The sequence below is a fragment of the Acanthochromis polyacanthus genome, chromosome 14, assembly GCF_021347895.1.
Source record: "Acanthochromis polyacanthus isolate Apoly-LR-REF ecotype Palm Island chromosome 14, KAUST_Apoly_ChrSc, whole genome shotgun sequence".
NCBI classification, from domain to species: domain Eukaryota; kingdom Metazoa; phylum Chordata; class Actinopteri; family Pomacentridae; genus Acanthochromis; species Acanthochromis polyacanthus.
This window is the reverse complement of record NC_067126.1, coordinates 5,176,250-5,202,561: the sequence shown is the minus strand read 5'-3', so window position 1 is coordinate 5,202,561 and position 26,312 is coordinate 5,176,250. Positions and strand designations below refer to the sequence as shown.

The 26,312-nt window shown below is 42.6% G+C and overlaps 2 protein-coding genes across 5 annotated transcripts in view; both read left to right on the top strand.

Annotated features, from left to right (window-relative positions):
* The window catches only part of acvr2aa (activin A receptor type 2Aa), a 28,419-nt gene extending 23,537 nt beyond the window's left edge, over positions 1-4,882 (top strand). For both annotated transcript variants that reach the window (XM_022209218.2, XM_022209217.2), the window contains one exon: positions 1,178-4,882. In XM_022209218.2, the coding sequence (XP_022064910.1) occupies positions 1,178-1,372 (195 nt within the window). In that variant the 3' untranslated portion in view covers positions 1,373-4,882. The remainder of the gene's footprint in view (positions 1-1,177) is intronic.
* A 1,710-nt stretch (positions 4,883-6,592) lies between these two features.
* On the top strand, positions 6,593-25,765 carry epc2 (enhancer of polycomb homolog 2 (Drosophila)). 3 transcript variants are annotated; one of them, XM_051958561.1, is made up of 14 exons: positions 6,593-6,986; positions 9,843-10,002; positions 10,317-10,462; positions 16,181-16,387; positions 16,476-16,624; positions 17,029-17,155; positions 18,349-18,552; positions 18,713-18,796; positions 20,901-21,034; positions 21,158-21,465; positions 22,056-22,186; positions 23,237-23,393; positions 23,929-24,160; positions 24,771-25,765. In XM_051958561.1, the coding sequence occupies exons 1-14, from the start codon at positions 6,834-6,836 to the stop codon at positions 24,838-24,840; spliced, it is 2,262 nt and encodes a 753-aa protein (XP_051814521.1). In that variant the 5' UTR covers positions 6,593-6,833; the 3' UTR covers positions 24,841-25,765. The 3 variants fall into 3 exon arrangements, with proteins under 3 accessions (XP_051814521.1, XP_022064911.2, XP_051814522.1); XM_022209219.2 differs by having other exon boundaries at positions 22,053-22,186; XM_051958562.1 differs by lacking the exon at positions 6,593-6,986 and adding an exon at positions 8,730-8,813 and having other exon boundaries at positions 22,053-22,186.
* The last annotated feature ends 547 nt before the right edge of the window (positions 25,766-26,312 follow it).

Sequence of the window (26,312 nt, the reverse complement as noted above, 5' to 3'; positions counted from 1 at the left end):
TTCACTGGAGTGTTTTTGAAATAAAAGGGAAAGTTTGTGGCCGAGCCGCTGTGTTTATCCAACATGCCTGCCGGGCTGTCAAGATGAAAGCTCGGTCATGTGACAATGTTGTGGTCCACTAGTGTCCGCCCGCGGCCGTGCAATGTTCAGATGCGGTGCGTTTCCGTGCAGGAAAATCACATATAGTGGACATGCACCTTGACCCGTGTTGTTGTTGTTTATTTATTCATCCTGACCCGTGTTGTTGTTTATTTGTTGTTTATTCATTCATCCTGGCCTGTGTTGTTGTTGTTTACTTGTTGTTTATTCATTCATCCTGGCCCGTGTTGTCGTTGTTTATTTGTTGTTTATTTATTCATCCTGGCCCGTGTTGTCGTTGTTTATTTGTTTATTTATTCATCCTGGCCCATGTTTTTGTTGTTTATTTGTTGTTTGTTTATTCATCCTGGCCCGTGTTGTCGTCGTTTATTTGTTGTTTATTTATTCATCCTGGCCCGTGTTGTCGTCGTTTATTTGTTGTTTATTTATTCATCCTGGCCCGTGTTGTCGTCGTTTATTTGTTGTTTATTTATTCATCCTGGCCCGTGTTGTCGTCGTTTATTTGTTGTTTATTTATTCATCCTGGCCCGTGTTGTCGTCGTTTATTTGTTGTTTATTTATTCATCCTGGCCCGTGTTGTCGTCGTTTATTTGTTGTTTATTTATTCATCCTGGCCCGTGTTGTCATTGTTTATTTGTTGTTTATTTATTCATCCTGGCCCGTGTTGTCGTCGTTTATTTGTTGTTTGTTTATTCATCCTGGCCCGTGTTGTCGTCGTTTATTTGTTGTTTATTTATTCATCCTGGCCCGTGTTGTCGTCGTTTATTTGTTGTTTATTTATTCATCCTGGCCCGTGTTGTCGTCGTTTATTTGTTGTTTATTTATTCATCCTGGCCCGTGTTGTCGTCGTTTATTTGTTGTTTATTTGTTCATCCTGGCCCGTGTTGTCGTCGTTTATTTGTTGTTTATTTATTCATCCTGGCCCGTGTTGTCGTCGTTTATTTGTTGTTTATTTATTCATCCTGGCCCGTGTTGTCGTCGTTTATTTGTTGTTTATTTATTCATCCTGGCCCGTGTTGTCGTCGTTTATTTGTTGTTTATTTATTCATCCTGGCCCGTGCTGTGGTTCTCTCTCCAGGGTCTGGTGGTTCTGTGTGAGACTATCGAGGAGTGCTGGGACCACGAGGCCGAGGCCCGGCTGTCAGCCGGCTGCGTGGAGGAGCGTGTGGTTCAGATGCAGCGTCAGACGAACGTTACGGCGCCCGAGGAGATCGTCACGGTGGTCACCATGGTAACCAACGTGGACTACCCGCCCAAGGAGTCGAGCCTATGACTAGGCTGAGGACCAATCGGAGCGGGTTTTTAGACTCAGGTGACCTGCTGATGGCGGTAGGACAACGCCATGGACAGACTCCACCCTCTGACATCACCTCCTGTTTTTTATTTACTCCAGAATAAAAGACTTTTTGTACGATAACGAGACTTCAGTTTAAAAAAGGGCGACTTTCTCTGAATGATGCCAATAAGAAGCAGAATGTCTGTATCCCTGCTGTGTAAATACAGATCATTACTACACGTACTGTAATCAATCGCCTGAGGCCCAGAGGCTGATAATCAGGTTATTGATCCAGACGGGAGGCCTGTTGCTTCTCCTAATGTCTGAACTGTGGAAGAAACGAAGCAGAGCGGCCCGTCAGTCATCAGTTCTCTCAGTGTTGGAGGAAAGCAGGTGTTCACAGGTGAAATCAGGATCAGCTGTGAGTTCATCCTCTAACAGGACAATCGCTTTCACACCTTCTGTCTGTAGAACGTCAGAGAACCTCTGCCGGTCGATGTCTTCCGAGGTCTTGAGACGATCTGTTGCAGCAAACTACGTTCAGGAATCGAACAAATCGAGGCGTCTGAAGGTGTCGCTGCTCAGAAGCTGCTCTCTGAGGTTTTATCAGCTGAATTATTTATTGATTAACTGGAAAGATAGTGTCCCTCCATCATCGATCATTTCTGATTTTAAAATTTTACCTTTGGAGTAAAAAGACAATCGGTTTCTTGTTTTTAGTCTGAGAAGATCGTCCATCAGAAACCAAAGACCCAGAGTCAATCGGCCCGCTGATCAGTAACACGAAAAAAAGAAGAGAAAAACACTAATCATTAAACAGTTTGGAGTCCCTCAGAATATGAAGATTAGAAACAGCCTCCCCTGTTTGCGGTGAATATTTAAAGCATGTCTGTGTTTATTTTCCTCCTCACTCTGTTTCCTCCTCTTCCTCCCTGTTTGTGGTTCCTTCCGACTCTGAGCCTCAGAACCGACGAGTCGAACACATGACCCGAAGTTTAGAAATGTTTTTATTTATTTGCACATTAAGAAGATAAAATGTAAAGAAAGAAAATAATTCAACGATGGTTCGAAATCCGAAACATGAAAAAAATCTAATGCTTCTTGTTGCGAAACGAGGTCGAAGAAAAGCAAAAACGAAACTGTTTGAGTTGATTCATGGTGTGTGTCCACAGGATCTGCCAATTTGCGTTTTGAGCTGCGATCCGGTGCTCCTCGACTTCTACTTTATGCAAATTCAATGCAGAGTTCGGAGGTCCAATGCATCGCGAAACTTATGTCTGAATTAGCCGTCGTTCGACTATAACAAGTACAGATTCAGCAGCTTATTTCCCGCCTCGAATGCTTTTAGAAACACTCGTCGCTGAGCTGTTTTTGTAGTAAAAGAGAAAGTTTAAGCCGCCATGTTGGTCCAACTCTTGTACCGGACTCAAGGTATGTCTCCTCCACGCAGCTCTATGCTCGGGCGTGCGCTGCACGCTCATCCCGTCTGGGCTACCTGGTTGATCCTGCCAGTAGCATATGCTTGTCTCAAAGATTAAGCCATGCAAGTCTAAGTACACACGGTCGGTACAGTGAAACTGTGAATGGCTCATTAAATCAGTTATGGTTCGATTCGGCAATTTCCCAATTCCCATTCATGGCCTGTGGGAAACGTACTGCATTAAATGCTGGTTCCGTTGTTCGTCTCACCAGAGCTCATTTGCATAAAGTAGACCCGACTTCTACAATTTGCAAATTCAATGTGGAGTGCAGAAGTCGGACGCATCGCGAAACTTTCGTCTAAACTAGTCGTTGAACTAAACCGGGATGGAACCAGCAGCTTATTTCTGGCTTCAAATGCTTTCAGAAACACTTGGCACTGAACTGTTTTCGTAGTAAAAGAGGAAGTTTGAGCCACTGCTTTGGTATAACTATTCTACCGGACTCAAGGTATGTCTCCTCTAGAGCCGGCAATTTCGCGCGTCCCATTTATTGTCAATGTGAAACGCACCGCATTGAATGCTGTTTCTGTTGCGGCGCGTTTTGAGCTACTTTATGCAAGTATAGTGCGGAGGTCCGACACATCGCGAAACTTTCGTCTACACTAGCCGTCGTTGGACGAAAACCAGGACAGATTTAGCAGCTTATTTCCCTCCTCGAATGCTTTCACAGTCGTCACTGAACTGTTTTCATAATAAAAGAGGACATTTGAACCGTGTTGGTCCAATTCTTCTACCGGACCCAACCTGGAAGGTCAGTTTTCAGACATGGTGTCTTTCTGTGCGAGAAAATCGGATCATGTGGACACGTACAGTCAGAAACCAGATTTGTTTCTTCTCCATTCTCTCCTGTGTGCGTTGGGTTCCAGGCTCCAGATGTTCGAGGCTGCAGATGTTTGGTGGCTTCAGATGTTTGGTGGATTTTAAAGCGTCTCAGGAAACGTGTAGTTTTTGTTTCTGCCGCGACGGCGAAACACTCGTCGCTCTGCTTTAACTGCTTCACAAACTTTAATCCATCAGCCGGCCGCCGTTAATTTATTCCTCCAGATGTTGCCGGCAGCAGCTGGTCCAGATGTTTTCGGACCTTTTTAAACTGCAGTTTCAACACGTCGCTGCGTGTCATAGCTGTAACCTGACACCTGACGCTTAGCTCCGCCTCCCTTCAGGCTGACGGGGCATTCAACTGGTCGCTCACCTGTGCGGAGCCAGGAACAGGTGACTCGGTGTCGGCGGGTCTCAGACAGGAAGCCAAACCTGCACAGTTTGTACATATGAATGTTGTTTGAGACGTCAGCATGAGTTAGTTTTTATGAACGCTGCACAGAAAAATTCTTCTAATGTCGATGAAAAATCCTGTAGATTATTTTATATGAAAACTTTAATTTATGTCGTTCACACCAACCGTGTGTGTGTCTGCGTGCGTGCGTGTGTGCGTGTGTGTGTGCGTGTGTCTCCGATACCTGCTGGTGCTCCTAATCTCATCATGACATCATCAAGACATTACAGTCCCATCACACTGACGTTCATCAACTACAGAAGCTTCATTATTGATTACGCTGCCGATCAATAACCTCGCTTTGTCCGACCGACTCAGGGTTTTTTATAAGACTTTGACTGAACAGTTTTGAGCCGATCGACTGATTTATCGTTAATCCGATCGGCTGTTTTCCGAAGTGCCACGTTCTCAGGTGAAACAGGAAACGTGAACGTCGGTCTGAACGTCGAGCAGATTAATCAATAATGAAGCTGATCGGCTGCACTTGTTCAACAGATAATCAATAAGCTGTGTGAAGCAGCAGCAGCGTCTGAAACGTGAGACTCCCCTTTATGTTCTAACTGGTTTTTATCCCCTCAGATTGAACTTTATGCTGGTTCCCAGTTTGCCGACGCAGAGCTGAGCTGGGTTTTTAGGGGTGTGGTGGTGCGTTCAGGGTCCTGTTGGACTCTGCAGCTCTGTGTCTGCGGCTGGTGTGATGTGCTACTGTATCCGATTCTGTTTAACGAATAAAACTTGTTTTGTTTCAATGAAGCTGTGTTTGCTGCCTCTGTGCTCTCTGAGCTCTAAAATGTCACCGAATGTTCTGCTGCAAGAGTTTTCATGCACCACCAGCATCTGAGGAACTCAACACCCGCTGGATTACTGGTATTATGGGTGGTAAAATCAACACAACAGGAGAATTTACAAAAGAAAGACTAAAATAAGTGACTGCATCAGTATTCACCACCTTCCAGTCAGTGTTTAGGAGATGAACCTTTAGCTTCAGTTCCATCAGTGATCCTGTTGGTCTCCATCGGTCTGAACATCTGAATGCTGCAGTTTTACTTCATTCTTCTTTATAAAACTGTTAAACTCTGTCAGGTTCCACAGGGAACAGACTCTAGTTCTCAGCTGGATTGAGGTCTGGACTCTGACTCGGCTTCCAGAACTTTCTCCTTGTTGTCTTGAAACCATTCCTCAGGATCTTTGTCTGTTTGCTTTGACTCATCGTCAGGATGGAAAACTAATCTTCTCCAAGTGTCAGTTCTCTTCAGACTGCATCAGGTTGTCCTCCAGGATTCCTGTAGACTTTATTGTATTGATTTTACCCTCTACCTTTAGAAACCTTCCAGGACCTGCTGCTGAAGAACACCATGATGCTGCCACCACCATGCTTCAGTCTTAATAGTATGTTTTGTGATGATGTTCAGTCTTTTGTCTCCATCAAACATATCCTCTACTCCAATGGACATAAAGCTCCATCCTGGTCTCCTCAGACAAAAGAACCTTCTTTCGGGTGTCTTCAGAGTCTCCACATGTCTTCTGGTGAACTCTAGTCAAGATATAATTGGATTTTTTTTTCCATCAGTGTCTTTCTCTTTGTCTCCAAAAAGCTTTGACTAGTGAAGAACAGACAACAGTTGTTGGATAAACAGTCTCTAACATCTCAGCTGCTGAAGCTGGAACTCCTTCAGAGGAGTCATAGGAGTCTTGGTGGCCTCCCTCTCTAGTCTCTCAGTTCTTGAGGACGTCCTGCTCCATCAGATTTATTCATGTTCCATCTTCCTTCCATTTCTTAACGATGAATTTAACTGGATTCCAAGAGATCTTCAGGAGCTTGGAAATGTTCTTGTATTGTCCTGATATTATATTCCTCTTCTGACTTTCAACAACCTTTTCTCAGAGTTTCTTGTTTTTTTTAGTCTTCATGGTGTAGTTCTGTCCAGGAGTTCTGATTCCAGATCCAGAAGTGTTTATCCTACAATCACTGACCTCAGATCATCTTTATTTTTCTAACTTCTAGCATCAACCAGCTCCAACTGAGTTCAGTTAGATTAGATGAGTCACTTTAAAGGGGGTAGCTAGCTATGCAGTCACTTGTTTTACATTTTTATTTTCAATTAATTTAAATTACTTTGTAGAAAATGGATTTACTTCGACATCAAAGAGGCTTTTCTATAAATTCTTGTCAATAAAGCAAAAATATATTGAACACAATTCACTGTTAAATAAAAGGAGAACTTCCAGGAGTGAATGTATTTAACAGGTTACAGATGAGACAAATCATCAGTTCATTAATTGAAACTAATTTCTGACAAAAACATTTTAATTTCCTTTTTTATTCCATATTTTCTCTGACAATCATTAATTAATCTTTTGATTAATGATCCTCAGCATTAGTTCTTTTTAATTTTCGTTTTAAAAACTTTATTAGTTTGTCCAGCAGCTGCGCGCGCACCTCCTGCCCCGGTGACGCTGTGCCGCGGTGGCTGCTGGGATCGACATGTCCTCCATGTTTCCCGCGGTGCTGGCGGCAGAGCAAACCGGAGCAGCGGCTCCTCCGTCCCGTTAACGCCGCTACAGATGTGTCCAGCCGTAGGGTACCGGAGCAGCGGCGGCCGCTGAGCTGTGCTGCCGAGCCTCGGCTGTCCGGAGCGGGTTCTCGCCGCTGTCGGCGGCTTTTTGTGCGGCTTTGCGGGTCGTCGCTGATTTGGCGCAAACAATGAGTAAACTGTCGTTCCGGGCGCGAGCGCTGGACGCCGCCAAGCCGCTGCCGGTGTACCGGAGCCGTGAGCTTCCGGAGGCGGCGGACAGCGGGGCCATCAGCCGGGCCGTGCCGCAGATGCCCACGGGGATGGAGAAGGAGGAGGAGCTGGTAGGACACCTTTCTTTTACCTGTCTGTTAGCTTTAGCATTAGCTCTGCGGCGGGATTCACGACGTGTTTACGCACATTTCTGTACGGCCACGGAGCGAAACGTACGTAGATGACGTAGAGTCTGCGCCCGGACTGCGTCATTAGCGCAGCGCCACCAGCTTCGAGCGACGTTCGGGGATGTCCGTGGTTACCATGGTGACAGGGACCCAGAGTCCAGCTCACCTGAGGACGAGTGTCCTCATCAGCTGACTGTCCAGGTGTCCTCACGTGTAATGGAGGATTCAGATACTAATGTAGTCTCTGAGGTGGACAGGTTGTCTCTCTGTTGTCTTTTTCTCATTTACTGTCTCGTTTTCTTGTTTTGTGTCATTTTGTCTCCTTGTGTCTTATTGTTGTTGTTTTGTGGTAATTTAATGTCTCATTCGGGCAGTTTTGTCTCTCATTTTGTTTTTCTTGTTTGTTTTTTGTTCAATTTTTGTGTTTTTGTCTAGTTTTGTTGTATTGTTTTGTACATAGATATTTCAACATTTACATATTTACAGTCTCTGCAGATTTAACAGTTTTGTCTCTGTGTCTCGTTTTTTGTGTTTTGTCTCTTTGTGATTTGTCATTTTTTTGTCCCCTTGTCACTCTGTGTCTGTTGTTTCATGTCTTGTCTTATGTTGCATTTTGGTCATTTAAATTTAACGTTCAGACAGTTTTGTGTCTCATTTTGTGTCTTGTTTTTCTTCCTTTGTCTGATTTTTGTGTTTTGTCCAGTTTTGTATTGTTTTTATTATTTTTGGTTGCTTTGCCTCCACACATAATGTTTACAGATATTTTCAGTATTTACGTATTTACAACGTCTACAGTCTCAACAGTTTTGTCTCTTTGTCTCTCATTTTGTTTGTGTTTCTTCATAGTTGTTTTGTTTTGCCGTTTGTCTCCTTGTTGTCATTCTGTGTCTGTTGTTGTTTCATGTCTGCTTCCTTTTTTGTCTCGTTTTTTGTCTCCTTTCTATTGATTTGTGTCTTTGTTTTGTCATTTCATGTCTTACTGTGTGTCGTTTCAGTCCCTTTGTGGTTGTTTTGTCTCGTCTTTGTCATTTTGTGTCTTGTTTTCCTTGTTTTGTGTTGTCTAGTGTCTGGTTATGGGTGTTTGTGCCTCATTTATGTCGCTTTGTCTCCATATATAAAAATGTAACTATTTCCATGTTACCTCTCCAGAATTTTTCACTCTACTCTGCTCATCATGTAGAAAGATGTTTCACCGTGCTGAATGGATCTCCTCTGTTCACCGTTTCTGAGCCGTGCTGACTTTATTTGATTCATCCAGGATGTTTTATTTTCCTGTCATGATCAGTTTATGTCATTCTGAACAGGTTTTTAGTCAATTCGGGCTTTTTGCCCCTTGTTGTTAGTATTTTTGGACTTTTTTCCACTTATTTTAGACATATTTACTAGGGGTGTAACTGTTCACGTGGTTGTATTCAACCGTTTCGATACGGCATGTTCGGTTCGGTCCACTTGCGCATCGTTTCGGTTCATATTTCATATTATTTTCTCTTCAAATTTATGACTAGAGTGATCTAAGCGCTCCGTCGGGAACTAAAGTCCTTAACGTGTTTTCACACGGACGCTTTAGAGTGTCAGACACCACTTCTTGGTCGGACACCAGGTGTTGCTAGCAGGCGTGTTAAATGGCATCAAACCTGAGCTGGAAGACCCTCCCAGCTCACTACGCTCTCCTGTTTGAGAACATTTTGGTTTTCCTTTTACAGTTACCAATGGACAAAGACAAGTGGATAAATCCAAAGTTGTGTGTCGGCACTGTTCCACGGAGATCGGGTATGCTACAGGAAACACGTCTAATATGTTAACGCACTTAAAACAGCATCACCCGACAGTAAATGTTACAACAACAAGAAAGAAAACCGGCTTGGTGCAAACACCGATAACGTCTGCTTTTAAACAACCTCTAACACACGACTCTGACCGGGCCAAAGCAATAACACATGGCATTGAAGTTTTTATTGCCACGGGACTACCTTCTTATTCACGTTCTTTTTCTGCCTTTTTTGTACCGAAAATTAACCGAACCGAATACTCGAGGAAACTGAACCGAACCGAAATTACATTTTAGTGTACCGTTACACTCCTAATATTTACGCCATTTTGGACCAAATCTAATACAACCTTGTCCAAACTGACACAGGAATTGCACAAAATAACTTGAAAAATGTCCAAAAATGACTTGAAATTTGTTTGAAATGAAAATATTTGAGTCCTTTTGGATGTGTTTGAATCCAATATTGAGTCTTACTGGTGTCTACAGATGTGACCAGCACTGGACAAAAAGAAGGCTCCTCATATTATAGATATTGAACTATTTCTGTCATTTCTAGACTTTTTCCCTCTTCTCTGCTCATCATCAGCAGAAAGATGTTTCTCCATGCTGAATGTATCTATAACAACCTGCTCCTCTGTTCACTGTTTCTAAACTGTGCTGACTTTATTTGATTCTTCCAGTAATGTTTGATTTTCCTCTCAGTCTCTCTGTGGAAACATTGACTGCAGTTCAACCTGAAAACTATGAATTGTTTGTCACAGCTGAGTCAGTTGTGGAGAATCAGTTAAAGCAAGGAGAAAAGATGTTTATTTCTGAAGAACTTTTAAATGAGGCATGTAGAATATAGTATATTTAATTTAATATTCCTATTTTAGGCAGAGATTTGGTGCAACCAGTGGAATGACAGATGATATGTTCCAACAAACATCTAATAGCAGAAATGTTTCTGGGTTTTGAAGACTGAACATGCTCTCGTTTACTGATCTGTTGTCCAGTAACTGATGGACCGGTGTCGTCTTGTCTTTCAGGAGCACCACCTGCAGAGGGCAATCTCAGCCCAGCAGGTGTTCAGGGAGAAGAAGGAGAACATGGTGATCCCTGTACCTGAAGCAGAAAGCAACACCACCTACTACGACCGTCTGTACAAAGGAGAAGTCAAAGTCCCCAAACAGCTCATCCACATACAGCGTGAGTCCTGCACCTGTGCTGCACCTGTAGTAATATTCCTCTTCTGTCAGCCAGTGTTTTGGTTTTTAACTCATGCTGCCCCATATCATCAGATTCTGACCTCTGTGCTTCTTTATTCAGGGTTTGTTTCTGAAAGTTTCTTTAGAGGAAATATTGCGCCGTCCTACTTATAAACAATGAAGTTGTTGGGAGCAGATGTAGTTTATAATCACCTGACAGTTGAGTGGTATTCCACAGGGCGTACTCACCTTCTATGTGCCGTATGAAACATGTATGTGCGATCTGAACACGTATGTGTCTGTGTGGTCGTGCAGCTCTGGGTCTGGATCTGGAGCAGCCGGACTACGACATGGACTCTGAGGACGAGACGCTGCTGAACAGACTGAACAGAAAGATGGAGCTCAGACCTCTGCAGTTTGAGACGATGGTGGACCGGCTGGAGAAGGCCAGCACTCACCAGGTAACGCTGAACACCTGACAAGTAGAAGCTACACCTGACAAGTAGAAGCTACACCTGACAAGTAGAAGCTACACCTGACAAGTAGAAGCTACACCTGGCAGGCAGAAGCTACATTTGGCAGGTAGACGCTACACCTGACAAGTAGAAGCTACACCTGACAAGTAGAAGCTACACCTGACAAGTAGAAGCTACACCTGGCAGGCAGAAGCTACATTTGGCAGGCAGAAGCTACATTTGGCAGGCGGAAGCTACATTTGGCAGGCGGAAGCTACACCTGGCAGGCGGAAGCTACACCTGGCAGGCGGAAGCTACACCTGGCAGACGGAAGCTACACCTGGCAGGCGGAAGCTACACCTGGCAGGCGGAAGCTACACCTGGCAGGCGGAAGCTACACCTGGCAGGCGGAAGCTACATTTGGCAGGTAGAAGCTACACCTGGCAGGTAGAAGCTACACCTGGCAGGTAGAAGCTACACATGGCAGGCGGAAGCTACACATGGCAGGCGGAAGCTACACATGGCAGGCGGAAGCTACACCTGGCAGGTAGAAGCTACATTTGGCAGGCGGAAGCATAAACCTGGCAGGTAGAAGCTACACCTGGCAGGCGGAAGCTACACCTGGCAGGTAGAAGCTACACCTGGCAGGCGGAAGCTACATTTGGCAGGCGGAAGCTACACCTGGCAGGCGGAAGCTACACCTGGCAGGCGGAAGCTACACCTGGCAGGCGGAAGCTACATTTGGCAGGCGGAAGCTACATTTGGCAGGCGGAAGCTACACCTGGCAGGCGGAAGCTACACCTGGCAGGCGGAAGCTACACCTGGCAGGCGGAAGCTACACCTGGCAGGCGGAAGCTACATTTGGCAGGCGGAAGCTACATTTGGCAGGCGGAAGCTACACCTGGCAGGCGGAAGCTACACCTGGCAGGCGGAAGCTACACCTGGCAGGCAGAAGCTACACCTGGCAGGCAGAAGCTACACATGGCAGGCGGAAGCTACACATGGCAGGCGGAAGCTACACATGGCAGGCGGAAGCTACACCTGGCAGGTAGAAGCTACATTTGGCAGGCGGAAGCTACACCTGGCAGGTAGAAGCTACATTTGGCAGGTGGAAGCTACACCTGGCAGGTGGAAGCTACACCTGGCAGGCGGAAGCTACACCTGGCAGGTAGAAGCTACATTTGGCAGGTAGAAGCTACACCTGGCAGGTAGAAGCTACACCTGGCAGGTAGAAGCTACACCTGGCAGGTAGAAGCTACACATGGCAGGTGGAAGCTACACATGGCAGGTAGAAGCTACACATGGCAGGTAGAAGCTACACCTGGCAGGTAGAAGCTACACATGGCAGGTAGAAGCTACACATGGCAGGTAGAAGCTACACCTGGCAGGTAGAAGCTACACATGGCAGGTGGAAGCTACACATGGCAGGTGGAAGCTACACATGGCAGGTAGAAGCTACACATGGCAGGTAGAAGCTACACCTGGCAGGTAGAAGCTACACATGGCAGGTAGAAGCTACACATGGCAGGTAGAAGCTACACCTGGCAGGTAGAAGCTACACATGGCAGGTAGAAGCTACACATGGCAGGTAGAAGCTACACCTGGCAGGTAGAAGCTACACATGGCAGGTAGAAGCTACACATGGCAGGTGGAAGCTACACATGGCAGGTAGAAGCTACACATGGCAGGTAGAAGCTACACATGGCAGGTAGAAGCTACACCTGGCAGGTAGAAGCTACACATGGCAGGTGGAAGCTACACATGGCAGGCGGAAGCTACACATGGCAGGCGGAAGCTACACATGGCAGGCGGAAGCTACACATGGCAGGCGGAAGCTACACCTGGCAGGCGGAAGCTACACATGGCAGGCGGAAGCTACACCTGGCAGGCGGAAGCTACATTTGGCAGGCGGAAGCTACACCTGGCAGGCGGAAGCTACACCTGGCAGGCGGAAGCTACACCTGGCAGGCGGAAGCTACACCTGGCAGGCGGAAGCTACACCTGGCAGGCGGAAGCTACATTTGGCAGGCGGAAGCTACATTTGGCAGGCGGAAGCTACACCTGGCAGGCGGAAGCTACACCTGGCAGGCGGAAGCTACACCTGGCAGGCGGAAGCTACACCTGGCAGATAGAAGCTACACCTGGCAGGCGGAAGCTACACCTGCGTCAGGCTAACTTTGATTGACTTGTTTGATGATATGTCAAGCTTCCAGATGTGAAGGATTATTCGCTGAAGTGAAAAGGCAGAAAATGTTTTGTAGATCACCTGTAGTACCTGATTGTTCCACCAGATGGTGCTTCTTACTGTTCTTACTGTAGAGACCAGAATATTTGGTCACTTGGACTAGGGGACAGTTCATGTTGGAGCATGGTTGGGTTACGCTGGTAAAGGGGCACCATGACTAAGACTTCTGTGGAGACTGATGACCTCCAACCTGAAGTTATGCACTGAAAACTTTATCATTCATAAATTCTTTGAAATGCAACCAAAGAACTTCATGTATTTCAGCGTCAGGTCCTGCCGTGGAGCCTTCAAGTAGTAAAAAATTTTTACAAAGAACACACTCAACTGTCCGTGTGTCAGAAAAACAGAGCTTTTCTTAGAGGATCCAGGGAATCTTTGGATTTGTTGGGTTTTCGTGTTTTATTGAAATAAACCTGACATAATTATTATGTAAACAATCTTGTGCTTTTTATGGCTCCAGTGTTTCCACTGCAGCGGTTTCTGATAAACGACAAACAGAAGGCAGATAATAAACGAGCAACGGGTGCAATAAACAGGAATATTTACAACCAGCAGCAGACTTTGATGGGAGTTTATTGTCAGGTCGTCTGAGCCTCAAAAAATCTGAACTAAAAATACAGCAGAATAATGGAGATAATATCTGTTAAATCAAAAAAGAGCAGTGTGATTAACAGCAACTACAGCTGAAGAAAGCTGTAATAAACGCAGTTAAACGGAGGTGTTTGTGGCTCATAAATGTGTTTCTGAGGTCAGATCACATCATCACGACACTCAGAATGCAACTGAATGTGAGGAACGTCTAAAAAACACTTTTAACCCGTTATCAAAATCATTCTCATCATTTTCCGCCTTTTTGTTTTAAAAAAAAAAACAGAAGCTGCTTTGACTGATGTGGTAGATTTTGTCTTGCAGAGATTTAATGAAGCTAAAAGCCGCACGTTTGTAGTAATAATAGTGATAATAATAAAAACAAAGAATGATCTCCTCCTCTACCACACAGTCCAACGTCATGAAGAGATTTCAAGTTTTAATTTCCGAAACATTCAGAGAACATGTTTGAAATCATATATTCAACAAAAAAAGGGAGTAGGTATTTGTTTATATATGTGTGTTTTTTTTATTTAGAACTTTTTTTCCAAGTATGTATTCTGCAAAATATTTGTTGGTCACATTAACATCTGTCATTTTCAGGTGATAAAAACAGTTACTCGTGTTCGAGTCTGTTGTTGGGACCGAGCAGCGGCATACCTTAGAAAGTACGGTAGTCTGATCCTTGTCCGGCTTTTTAAATCCAAACCACCGCCATATGACAGAAGTTCAACCTGTTTTGGGTACAAGCTCCTCCGTTTGAGCTGGTTGTTCGTCATCTTTTGTTCAGATTGTTCTTCTGAGTCGAGTCCACCGTCTTCCTCCGCAGCTGTTTATGTTTTAGCCGCGTGCCACTGTTGCCAACTCCTCAGTAGGGAAAGTTGTTATCCTAGAAGTCGCTAAATGATGTCATCGCCTAATTTGCATATTTCCCAGTTTGCATGTAATTGTAATCAACGTTGTAGGAGAGAGGAATAACGTTGTGGAAGAGACCAAAAAGTGAGTATAAAACACCCAAAATATGTTTTTGAACTAGAGGCTAAATGCTGTGGTTTATTTTAGTATGACAGTGAAGAAACATTTTCATTTATATCCCGCTCCATAAGTCTGGATGGGATCTGTAGTGACTTTGTGCATGGGCGATTCATCTGCTGTCTGGAGGGATGTGTCCTCTAATGAGACACTGGGTCTGCTGTGGGGTTACTGGACTGACAGCCTGTGCTTTGGGAGGGAGGAGCTCACAGCAGCACCTGCTGCTTGTTGAGGACAGTAACTGCAGAATGATCCGAGTTTTCCTGTCAGTCTCCAAATCGGCACAAAAAGTCACTAGATTTGTCGCTAGTCGGTTTTGACAAAAAAAGTCGCTAGGACGCTTTGGAAAGTCGCTAGATTTAGTGAGAAAGTCGCTAAGTTGGCAACACTGCTGCGTGCCTGGGCGTGCTGTAAGGCATGTCGGTGACGTAAAATACTGCCGTAAAGCATGTTTTGTGACACTGCGATATAAACGATAGGATCTTCACATAAAACGATAGACATTTTCTATCGTCCAGACGATATCTATCGTCATATCGCCCAGCCCTAGTCTTACTATCCTTTTTTTTTCCCACTGTTTTGTCCTTAAAATGCAGGTTTATGTATCATGTTTTGTTTTTTGACACTTTGGTGTTTTAAAGTTCTTTTTTACGTGTACTTTCTGTCTTAAATTCCAGCTTTTTTGCACTTTTGTGTCTTAGTCACATTTTATGCTCATTTTTTGGTCTTTAAAAGCAGGGTTGTTTTTTCTGTTCTGTTTTTTTTTAATCTTACGTGTTTTAAATTTACTTTTTTTTTTTACACTTTTTGTCATAAATTGCAGCTTTTTTACAGTTTTATATCAGAAGAAACATTTTTAAAAATACATTTGCATCTTAAAATCCAGCTTTTATTACAGTTCGGTGTCCTAAAATTGATTTTTTTTTTCACACAGATTTGTGGGTTTTCTTTTGATTAACGTTTTTTAGACTCTTGTGTTTTTAACCCTTTAAGCTTCAGTGTACCGCCGGCGGTACACCTACTAATTTGCATAGGAATTTCAAGAATGTCCGACGGCCACAAACGCGCTTATACAAACACTATACACCGATGGAAAGCTTAGATTCTCATGAATCTGCCGGTATAAACCACTTTCAGATGCGATTACCACAGCGGGTGAGAAAAACACATTTGTCTGACAAAAACAAATATCCATCCATCCTTTCTCTATACACGGCTTCAACGCACACAGCGCGACTCACATTTCCGGGTTCATTATTACACACAAAAAAAAAGATTCCACAAAAAACGGCCATAATCCAACCTTTTACATCCAGATGACACAAGCCAGTAAACTATTTTGTCCAAAACGTGTCCTGAAGTCGGTATAAAATCCACGAATCGGTCCTTTTCAAGGAAATGCACCTCCCGATGCGCGTCCAATATTCCCCGTATTTTTCGTAATTTTTTTTATTTAAAAATAGAATATTAGCGATTTTTTGTACTGAAAACGGCTGGAATTGACTGAAGCTTAAAGGGTTAAAGTTCTGTCTTTTTTATACTTTCTCCTAAAATCCAACTTTTTTTTAAAAAAAACAAAACTTTTGCATCTAAAGAAACATTTTTTCAAAATGCATTTCCCGCTTAAAATCTGGGTTTTGTTACATTTTGTGTCCTAAAATCTTTTTTTTTTTTAAAAAGCCCTTTGTGTCTTAAAATCCAGATTTATTACAGCAGGATTAAAACATTTTGATTCCATTCCACTGTAAAGCTCTTTATTTCCACTCATCTGTGTTTCGCTGCTGAGGCCGGGTTCTGACTCTCTGGTTCTGATGCTGTTGTTTTGATTCTCTAGTTCTGACTCTGGTTCTGATTTCCAGCTGGTGTCTCTGTCGGAGGCGAAGCTGCTGCTGAACGAGGACGACTACCTGCTGAAGTCGGTGTACGACTACTGGGTGAGGAAGAGGAAGAACTGCCGCGGTCCGTCCCTCGTCCCTCACGTCAAACAGGAGAAGAGAGACGGATCGACCAACAGCGACGCCTACGTGGCCTTCAGACGGAGAACCGAGAAGATGCAGACCAGGAAGGTCAGAACCTCAACATGATGTCTCTGATATACCGCCAACGTCTTTGTTTCTTCTCCGTTGTCTCTGATCGTCTTGATTTGTGTCTCAGAACCGTAAGAACGACGAGGCGTCCTACGAGAAGATGCTGAGGCTGAGGAGGGAGTTCAGTCGAACCGTCACCATCCTGGAGATGATCAAGAGGAGAGAAAAGTCCAAGAGAGAGCTGCTGCACCTCACCCTGGAGGTGGTGGAGAGGAGGTGAGGAGAGTGAGGGGGAAGGAGGACAGGTGAAGAAGAGAAGGGGAAAATACCCAATGTTTTTTACGCTTTTGTTACTTAAAATCAGGATTGTTTTCTCTTTTTTTCTTTTCTTTTTATTGCATTTTTTGTCTTAATATCCAAGTTAAATTAAAAACTATTTTTTACACTTTTGCATCTAAAAAACATTTTTTTAATACACTTGTCTTAAAAATCCAGAATTTTTGCAGTTTTGTTTCTTGAAATAATTTTTAAATAATCTTTTGAGTAAACTTTGGAGTCTTAAGTCCTCTGCAGACTGTGTGTAAGCAGAGCAAACCTGACTGTGTGGTACACCTGAAACACCTGTGTGATGTAACGTGTGCCACCGTCCAGCCTCTGATCAGGTGTGTCTCTGTGTGCAGGTATCAGATGGGAGACTTCAGTGGAGACGTCCTCAGAGAAGTTTCCGTTCCGCTGCTGGAGAAACCGACTCCCAACGCTCCGTTCTCTCTGAACTGCAGCCGACACAAGAACGACTTCAAGATGAAGGTACTGATCCATGCTGGTGTTTTTACCTGGACAGGTGTGAGCTCTTCATCCAGGTCAGACATCAGAGCTCCTCTGCAGATTTTATGTTTTGTTGTAGAATTTAAACCAACATTAAAAACTGCAGCATGTTAAATCATGAGTTTCTTTATTGATACAAATGCTTAAAAATGTTATTTTTTAATATTTTGTCTTTTAAAGTGATTTAAGGTCGAGGTTTTTACACTTTTGGGTCCGTCTTAGTTATACTTTTGACCTAAAGTTCAGTTTACTATTATTTTTTTGCTATTATTACTGAAAGTTTTAAAGTCCAAGTTTTTGTGGCTTAAAATAGTTTTTTATACTTTTGTCTTAAAATTCATTTTTTATACTTTTGTTGTAAAACTCAAATGTTTTTTTTTTTTGTTTTTGTTTTTTTTGCAATTTTTATTTGGTGTCTTATAATGTATATATAAGTATTTTATATATATGTATATGTATAAAATACTTATATATACATTTTAAGACATCAAATCACATTTTTTATATATTTTTGTCTTGGATTTCTAATTTTTATTTATTTTCTTTTACTATTTTTGTGTTTTAAAATGTAAATATTTACGCATTTGTGGCTTCATTTTTTTATTCCTGTCTGATTCAGATTGTTTTTCTTTAGTTTTTTACTATTTTGTGTCTTAAAAGTTCAGATTTTCTTGCGCTTTAATGTCTTAAAATCAGTTTTCTGTACAATTTTGTGTCTTAAAACACTTTTTAAAAAAACTTTTGTCTCATTTTATTTACTTCAGTTTTTAAATTCAAATTTTTGGAATTTTTTGTCCTAAAATTGCACTTTTTTTTTTTTTTACACCTCTGTATCTTTAAAATCATTTTTTTTTGCCACAAAAGTGCAAATTTATTATGCTGCAGATTTTTTTGTTGGTTTAACGTTAATTTCTGCTGATGAAGCTGCAGGTGGAATCACTCTGTGGAACATTTAGTTCATCTGATCTCTGACACACCTGTCAGAGGTTTTACTCAGCTCCAGTCTGCTGCTTGTTGGTCTGTGGCTCCTGGTATTCGTTCTTAATCATTTCCAACTCTTTCTGGGCGTTTAGCATTTGTTTGTGTTCATTTATTGCCTTTTTAAACTTTATTTGTGCCTCTTTGCACCGTTTTGCAGATTTGAAGTGTTCATACGGCTTCTCGTTGTTTTTCAGTCTCAGAAGAAGCAGGCGTCCATCAGAGACGAGCTTCCCTTCGACCTGATCAGACCAAAGAAGAAGCTGGTCAGACCGGACCGGTTCTGTCCTCCTCAGAGGCGTCTGGGCCGACCGCTGGGTCCGTACGTCACCAACCAGGCCGACATCAAGCAGTACGACTTCCACAGCTCCGGAGAAGACGACAGTCCGGAGGCACCGCAGGTCAGCACAGCTTCTGATGAGACGATTGATCCCTCAGCGGGGAAATTTACATTTTCCAGCCGCTGGATACAGAAGAGGCAGAACAAGAGTTACAAAAGTACAATACGACTAAAAACAAAGGTAATATAATAAGTTAATGTGAGTGTTTGTGTGTCTTCAGTCTCCTCCATCTTCAACCGATGATGAGAACAACCCCGACGGCGTCTTCGTTTTCAGGAGGAAAGCCGGCTGCCAATATCTACCGGTGAGTTTCAGACCTGAGTTCATGTGATGGATGAACTGAAATAAGAAGAAAGTTTATTTTCATCACAACAGAACGGCTTAATGTGGGTCATTCTGTGTAACATCGACTGAATCTGAACAAAAGGTTCCCCCTGACCTCCACAGACTGACCTTCATCTCCTGTAACTTTAACGATCAGAGTTCTGCCTTAACACTGTCAATAGTTCCACAGAGGTGGGTCCAGATTTATCACTTTTAATGGACTTTTTCCATCATTTCTGAGCCTCAGAACTTCATCAGTTCAGCGGATAGAACCATGATATTTAAAAAGGAGAAACACATCTGAGTTCTGATAAAACTGGAACCAAATCAACACAAAAAGATGCTGAATAACCTCAAAAACTCAAAATTTCCACACAAAAAAAATGTCAGATAACCAATGAAGCGACCAAAGTCACCACAAAGAGCAGCAAAAACATCACAGAGGAGGTGAAAATGCTGCAGAAATACACAACATCATGACAGAACATGGCAAAATTACCTTAAAGACTCAAATCACCACAGAACAGAATGTCACCACAAAATGAGCAGAAACGACCACACGGACATAAAATCACCACAGGAGACAAAGTTTCCCCCAAAAGACACAGCAGCACCACAGAATGTGCCAAAACTGTCACAAAGAGACACAAAATGAGCAGAAAAACACGAGAAATCAGCACAGATTGGCTGAAATAACCACTGACGGACACAAAAACACCACAAAAAGATGCAAAACTAGAACAAGGGTGCATTATTGCTAAGAGTCAAGTTCACCACAAAACGCGTGAAATCACCACGAATTAGATGAAATAATAAAGACACAAAATCACTTCAAAAGGGGTTAAAACAACTAAAGAGGAGTGCCGTGTTTTCCTTTATAGCTGCAGTTTGTTGACTAGTTTCTCCCGTGCACGTGTTCGGACAGAATACATGTTGCATTTTTCCTTTACTTGCTGTGTGTGAATGACCAAAAGTGAGTGGTCTTGTGTTCCCCCAGGGTAGAGCGTTCACTGTCCATTGTTACCTGTTAATCGTTATTGATACTTTATGTGACGGACATTAGCTTAGCTGTTAGCATATCATGTTGTCGATTGGCAGCGTGTGTCTGGTTGCTTTGCTAATGTTATGTGAGTTAATGTGATTGAAATGCTAAGACATACACAGTATTTAGCAGTTTGTGCTATTGTGTTTATGTGCATTTAATGTTATTTTTCAGTATAATTATTATTTTTGGTGGCTGTACTTATGGCAAGTGTGTCACTGATTTATTATTCCTGTTTGTTTGTAATATTTCAGAACCACAGCTATCACAGCTCTCTGCCACAGCTGTCTATAGTACAACAGCCTTTTAAGTTATCCAGCAATAAATACCAATAACCTGGGGGAAAAAAACAACTGTAAAGAGACATAAAATCTACACAATAAGATGCAAAATTACGAGAAGAGGTAGAGTTATCCCGCAGATATCAAATTACCACAGAAAACGTCTGAAATCATGTGAAAAGGTGCAAAATCACAACAAAAAGGGCCAGAACTACCACAAAGAGACACAATATCCCACCAAAAACATATTAAACCACCACATAGAGGAAAAAGTACCACTAAGACTGAAAATCGCCCCAAAAAACATGCAAAATATCAACACAAAATGGGCAGAAATTAACACAGACCTAAAATTACCACGAAAGAGGCAAAACTACCATAAAAACACACAAAATCACCACAAAAAGATGCAAAACCACCACATGAAGAGGTAAAATTACCACTAAGATGTAAAATTGTCATTAGAAACGTGAAAAAAAACATAAAATGGTGGAAATTAGCACTAAGAGTTACAAAATCGCCACAAAAGAGGCAAAACCAGCTGATTCTGAAGAGGTTAGATGGGAATGTTTTTCAGATTTGATAGATTTATTTTTTCATGGATAGTAGTTGTGTAGTTGGAGCTGTGTGCAGTATTTTCATGCATGTTGCTGCATTTTTAACACCTGTAAACTCACCTGTACGTTCCTTTTAGCTCCATAAAGACCTAAATGTTCCTGTTCTGTTGGTTCTGTGATGATCGTGTGTGTTTGTTTCTGAAGCCTCCAGCGGATCAGACGGGTGGAGACAACAGTCCAGAACTGGTGTCTCCGTGTCTCCGTCACTCTCTGACTGAACTGTCTCTGCCTCCTTATTGGATGGGACTGAGCCGGCGCCGGATAGGACGAGGAGGAAGGTAACGGATCAGAACAATAAGAGTCCTGCACTTCTTCTTTGTGAGGCTTTTATTGTGAAAAGCAGCAGCGGTGTAGAACGCTCTGACTTCATTCAGTTACATTAAATCCTCACCGTCCCTCAGGATCATCCTGGACCGGGCCTCCTCAGCTCTGGATCCGGCCCTGCAGCAGATGGACTCTCTAACACACCCGCTTATCAGGACCAGGACCAGAACCGGTACCGGCCTCCTAGGAGACCCGGTGACTCCGGACCTGAGGCCTCCTCTGAGCTCAGGAACCACCTGCCCCTCCCTAGCTGAAGTCCTGAACAACATCCAGAGCCTGAGGAGGTTCTGCTTCAGACCCAGACCGGCTCAGGACCACAGAACCGCAGGATCCACACCTGAGGACGGCAGACTCACCTGTCGGCTCTCAGCTGACTGTGGAGCAGGTGAGTCATCAGGCTGATAGATACCTGATAGATCTGATTAATTTCATCAGTACTCAGCTGTTTAATGCCAGATACCTGAAAGACTTCAGCAATTTAAGCAATATTTAGCTGTTTTTATTACAAATACCTGAAAGATCTGATCAGTTTTAATCAATTATTAGCTGTTCGATAATAGATATGTGACAGATTTGATGATTTTATTCAATGTTCAGCTGTTTTATACCAGATATGTGATAGATTTGATTCAATTTAATCAATAATGAGCTGTTTAATCCTAGATAGTTGATACATTTTAACAATTTAATCAATGTTTAATTGTTTTTACACCAAATATCTGATAGATTTGCGAAATTTTAATCAATAATCAGCAGTTTTATACCAGATACGTCATACATTTTAGCAATTTAATCAATGTTTAGCTGTTTTTATATCAGATATTTAATGATTTTATCCAGTATTCAGCGGTTGTATAGCAAATACCTGATAGATCTGATCATTTGTAATCATTATTCTGCTGTTGTGTAACGGGGTGGTTCGAGGCTTCGTGTGCGTCATACGTGTTACCGTGCTGTTCCTCTGTCCACCAGCAGGGGGCATCACTGAGGAGCAGTACCACAGTCACCAACAGCAGCTGGTCCAGATGCAGAAACAACAGCTGGAACAGCTGCAGCTACAGAACAACACTTTTACGTACAGACACACAGCGGTGCACACGACACAGGTAACATCTGTATTTGTGTATTAACACAGAATTATACTAATATATAGACACTTTATTTGTATTTAAATATGTATGCTACATAAATATACAGACACACAACACAGCTGATAGATACAAACCAGATGAACATAATATTTAAACACAAGTGACACAGATAAGTTAAAAATCACACTTCTGGAATAAACGATGAGATAATTCTTATTTAGTCTAATTTGCTTCGTTAAAGCAGCAAAGGGGAGAGTGGATAGATGTGAGGAATATCACTAGACAAATATGAAATAAACCCAAATGTACGTCAGTAGTACTTCTAGAATAACAGTATTACACAGATTCTTTGATGAAAAGAATGAGAGGAGGATTAATAGTTTTTTTATTCAGAGATCATCTGTATTGCAGAGATTTGTCTGTAAGGACAGAAATCATGATGGAGCACATAGAACGATGTGTAAAAACCTCTATATTTTAGAGAAAACATTTAGATCCCATACAGAGTTCACACTGATTTACACAGAAACATGATTTTTGTTTACACTTTGATCACTTCTTTATTTTCTGCCAGATGTTGATCAGAACCTTTATTCTTGTTCTGATATTCAGAGTTTAATCATTTATACGTTATTTAGCAGTTCTGTCTGATCTCTGATCATTAAATCCTGATCGTTCTGTCTGATCTCTGATCATTAAATCCTGATCATTCTGTCTGATCTCTGATCATTAAATCCTGATCGGTTCTGTCTGATCTCTGATCATTAAATCCTGATCGTTCTGTCTGATCTCTGATCATTAAATCCTGATCGGTTCTGTCTGATCTCTGATCATTAAATCCTGATCATTCTGTCTGATCTCTGATCATTAAATCCTGATCGGTTCTGTCTGATCTCTGATCATTAAATCCTGATCGTTCTGTCTGATCTCTGATCATTAAATCCTGATCGTTCTGTCTGATCTCTGATCATTAAATCCTGATCGTTCTGTCTGATCTCTGATCATTAAATCCTGATCGTTCTGTCTGATCTCTGATCATTAAATCCTGATCGTTCTGTCCCACAGTCCTGCAGGTCCAGTGATTCTGGTTCAAAGACTCTGGACTCGGCCAGCGCTCAGTTTGCAGCCTCGGCTGTGATCAGCACTCGTCCTCCTCCTCACAGCGCCGTCAGCAGCGAGAACAAAGCATACAGGAGCAGCGTGAACGGAGTCCATCCGTCAGGTGAGCCGCCTCACCTGTGCGGGTCTGACCGGGTCACCTGAACGTCACACAAACACAAGAAATAATAAAATGAAACATCACTGAATCCAAACTGAAGTAAAATGTAAAAACTAACATCCTGCTTCAAGTTATTTTGTTGTTTTTTGGGGCCCAAAACTGAGTTCTGTAACTTACTTAGAATTTTCATTGTTCTTAGATTTGTGAATTTTTGTATTTTCACCTTCAAATTCCACCTGTGAAGCTATTTTAAAACCCAAATAACAAATCATTGAAGCCTAAACAAAATCTATTACTATAAGCTAAAACTGTTCACAAAATGCTGCTTTACGGAGTCAAAGAGTTAAAGTAAAATAGGGGTTTGGCCTTAAAATAGTGTTGTTTTCTAATAAAGTGAGACTGTTAAAGTATTGGACATGTTATTAAAACTGCCACCATGTCGGCTTTAACCAATCAGCAGACTTTTCACCGTCACATGTTGTAATTTAATAATTAATAACCAGGAGTTGACATCACTGATCATGTGACGTGTCCTCAGGACCCTCCAGGCCTCCATACTCCTCCATCAGCAGGGCGGGGCTTTCAGCTCGAGGGTCTCTGTCTTCTTCATCCTCCTCCCATCAGTCCCTCCCCAACCAGAGGAGCCAGGTGGGAGCCGTCTCCCCCGCCCACCCCCACGCTGCTCGGCCCTCCGCCCCCCTGACATCTGCCTTAAAGCTTGCCACTGTCGCCGCCAGCCTCGACCGAGTGCCCAAAGTCTCCACCGCCAGGTGAACACCCAGAACACATCTGTTCAGATTAGCTCTACCAAAATACACCTGTACATAAACATGTCTGGATACATTTTAACTAAATACGCCTGCCCAGCTAAACCCCTCCTACATACACATCTCCAGGTAAACCCTCCTACTTCCACCTGTTCAGGTAAACTCCACTGATATGCACCTTGTCCAGCTAAATTCTTCTGGCATACACCTGTCCGGAGCAAGGTTAGTGAGTTAGTAGGTACTTTGAGACTAAAGTCAGAGTTTCGCCTCCGTTACTCCACCTATCAACACCTGTCCAGGTAAACTCTACATGCATACGCTTGTTCAGGTCAACCACACCCTGTTCAGGCAAACTCCACCTACATACACCTGTCCAGGTAAACTCTGCTTACGTACACCTGTCCACGTAAACTCTGCTTACGTACACCTGTCCAGGTAAACTCTGCTTACGTACACCTGTCCAGGTAAACTCTGCTTACGTACACCTGTCCAGGTAAACTCTGCTTACGTACACCTGTCCAGGTAAACTCTGCTTACATACACCTGTCCAGGTAAACTCTGCTTACATACACCTGTGGTTTCCTATTTCTGATGCCATGATTTGTCGTCACAGAGACTCCAACGAGCCAGAGAGACTTCTGAACGGACTGTCAGAGACCACGCTGCCCATGGAGGTCACATAACACCACATCCCATCAGCCCCTGCTCCTCCTCCCATCAGCCCCTGCTCCTCCTCAGTGTCTGACCGGTGAATGTGACAAGCCGTGACCTCCAGAATAAGACGAAGGTGTCTGAGTGGATCCAGAACATTTTACTGAGTGTGGATATAATTATAATTATTATTATTATTGTTGTTGTTGTACAGTTTGTAAAATAGATTCATCACTTTAGTTTCTGAAGCACATCCTCATCATGTGACTGCAGAATCACCTGGAACCCCCACTGATTGGCCCATGACGAGTCCTATATCTCTGCTCTGATTGGTTCATGATGAATCCTTTCCCTTGCTCTGATTGGTCCCCAATGAGTCTTTTATCTTCACGCTGATTGGTCCATGAGGAGTTCTTTATCTCTGCTCTGATTGGTCCACGATGAGCCCTGTACCTATGCTCTGATTGGTCCATTCTCAGTCTTATATCTCTGCTCTGATTGGCCCATGAGATGTTTTGTATCTCTGCCCTGATTGGTCCATGATGAGTCCTGTATCTGTGCTCTGATTGGTTATTTATTTCTGTGTTTACATTTTGTATTTCTTTAAAAAAAAATCTGAACCGTTTTTTCCCCCAAAGATGAAAATGGATCTTTTTTTCTTTCCCAGATTGTTTTTGTTTGTCTGTACCAAGGTTTAGTTTTCATTTTTTAAATGTTTGTACGAGTCTCTTCACGGCCTTCAGATCACTGCAATCCTAAAATATAAACTTGTATCCTGTAACAGAGACGTGGAATCTGCAGCTGTAACAGAAGTTTTTATATTTTTAAAGGTGAAGTGAGGGATGCTGAGCTGAAGCTGCGACAGCTTTTATTCTTTCTGCAGAAGAAGAAGAAGCAGCAGCAGACTGTTTCGCTCACTAAGTTTCTGTTTCACGTTAATAAAACACATTGATGGACTGCTGTTGCTGTGTTTTTCTGTTTTCAGTGTGGAAGTTAGAAGTTGAGGAAAAGCCGGAATGTGGATTTAAGATTAAAATTTGTTTTTGATAAAGCTCATTGGTAGTAATGTCACCATGTTTGTGTTGTACTTTATGTTCTGTTCTCTGCAGGTACCTCAAGATTTAAGTGTCTGAAGGATTCAGGCTAGCCACTGCTACACCAGGCTAATATAAGATGACATTGTTAGCTTAGCATAAAGTGGGCCAGGTGGTCTTTTTTACAATATTACATTTTTATTGCTTGTTAGTTTTTATGTTACTGTTTTAGATGATGTTGGACGTAATTTATCACCTTGTTAGCGTAACATTGAGTCAGCCAGTTAGCATTTTTGCACAGATGATAAAGCTACTGGTTAGCTTTTATATTACTTTTTTGATGATGATGGACATAATTTATCACGTTATTAGCTTAATGTTAAATCAGCTAGCATTTTTCATGGACAATGTTACTGCTTAGCTTTTATATTGCTGTGTTTGATGATGGACATAATTTATCGCCTTATTTA

Coding starts and splice junctions, on each gene's coding strand:
- epc2 (XM_022209219.2), top strand. CDS start 6,834: ATGAGTAAACTGTCGTTCCGGGCGCGAGCGCTGGACGCCGCCAAGCCG. Junction 10,463..16,180: donor AGAAGGCCAGCACTCACCAG/GTAACGCTGAAC, acceptor TCTGATTTCCAG/CTGGTGTCTCTGTCGGAGGC. Junction 24,161..24,770: donor CCCAAAGTCTCCACCGCCAG/GTGAACACCCAG, acceptor TTGTCGTCACAG/AGACTCCAACGAGCCAGAGA.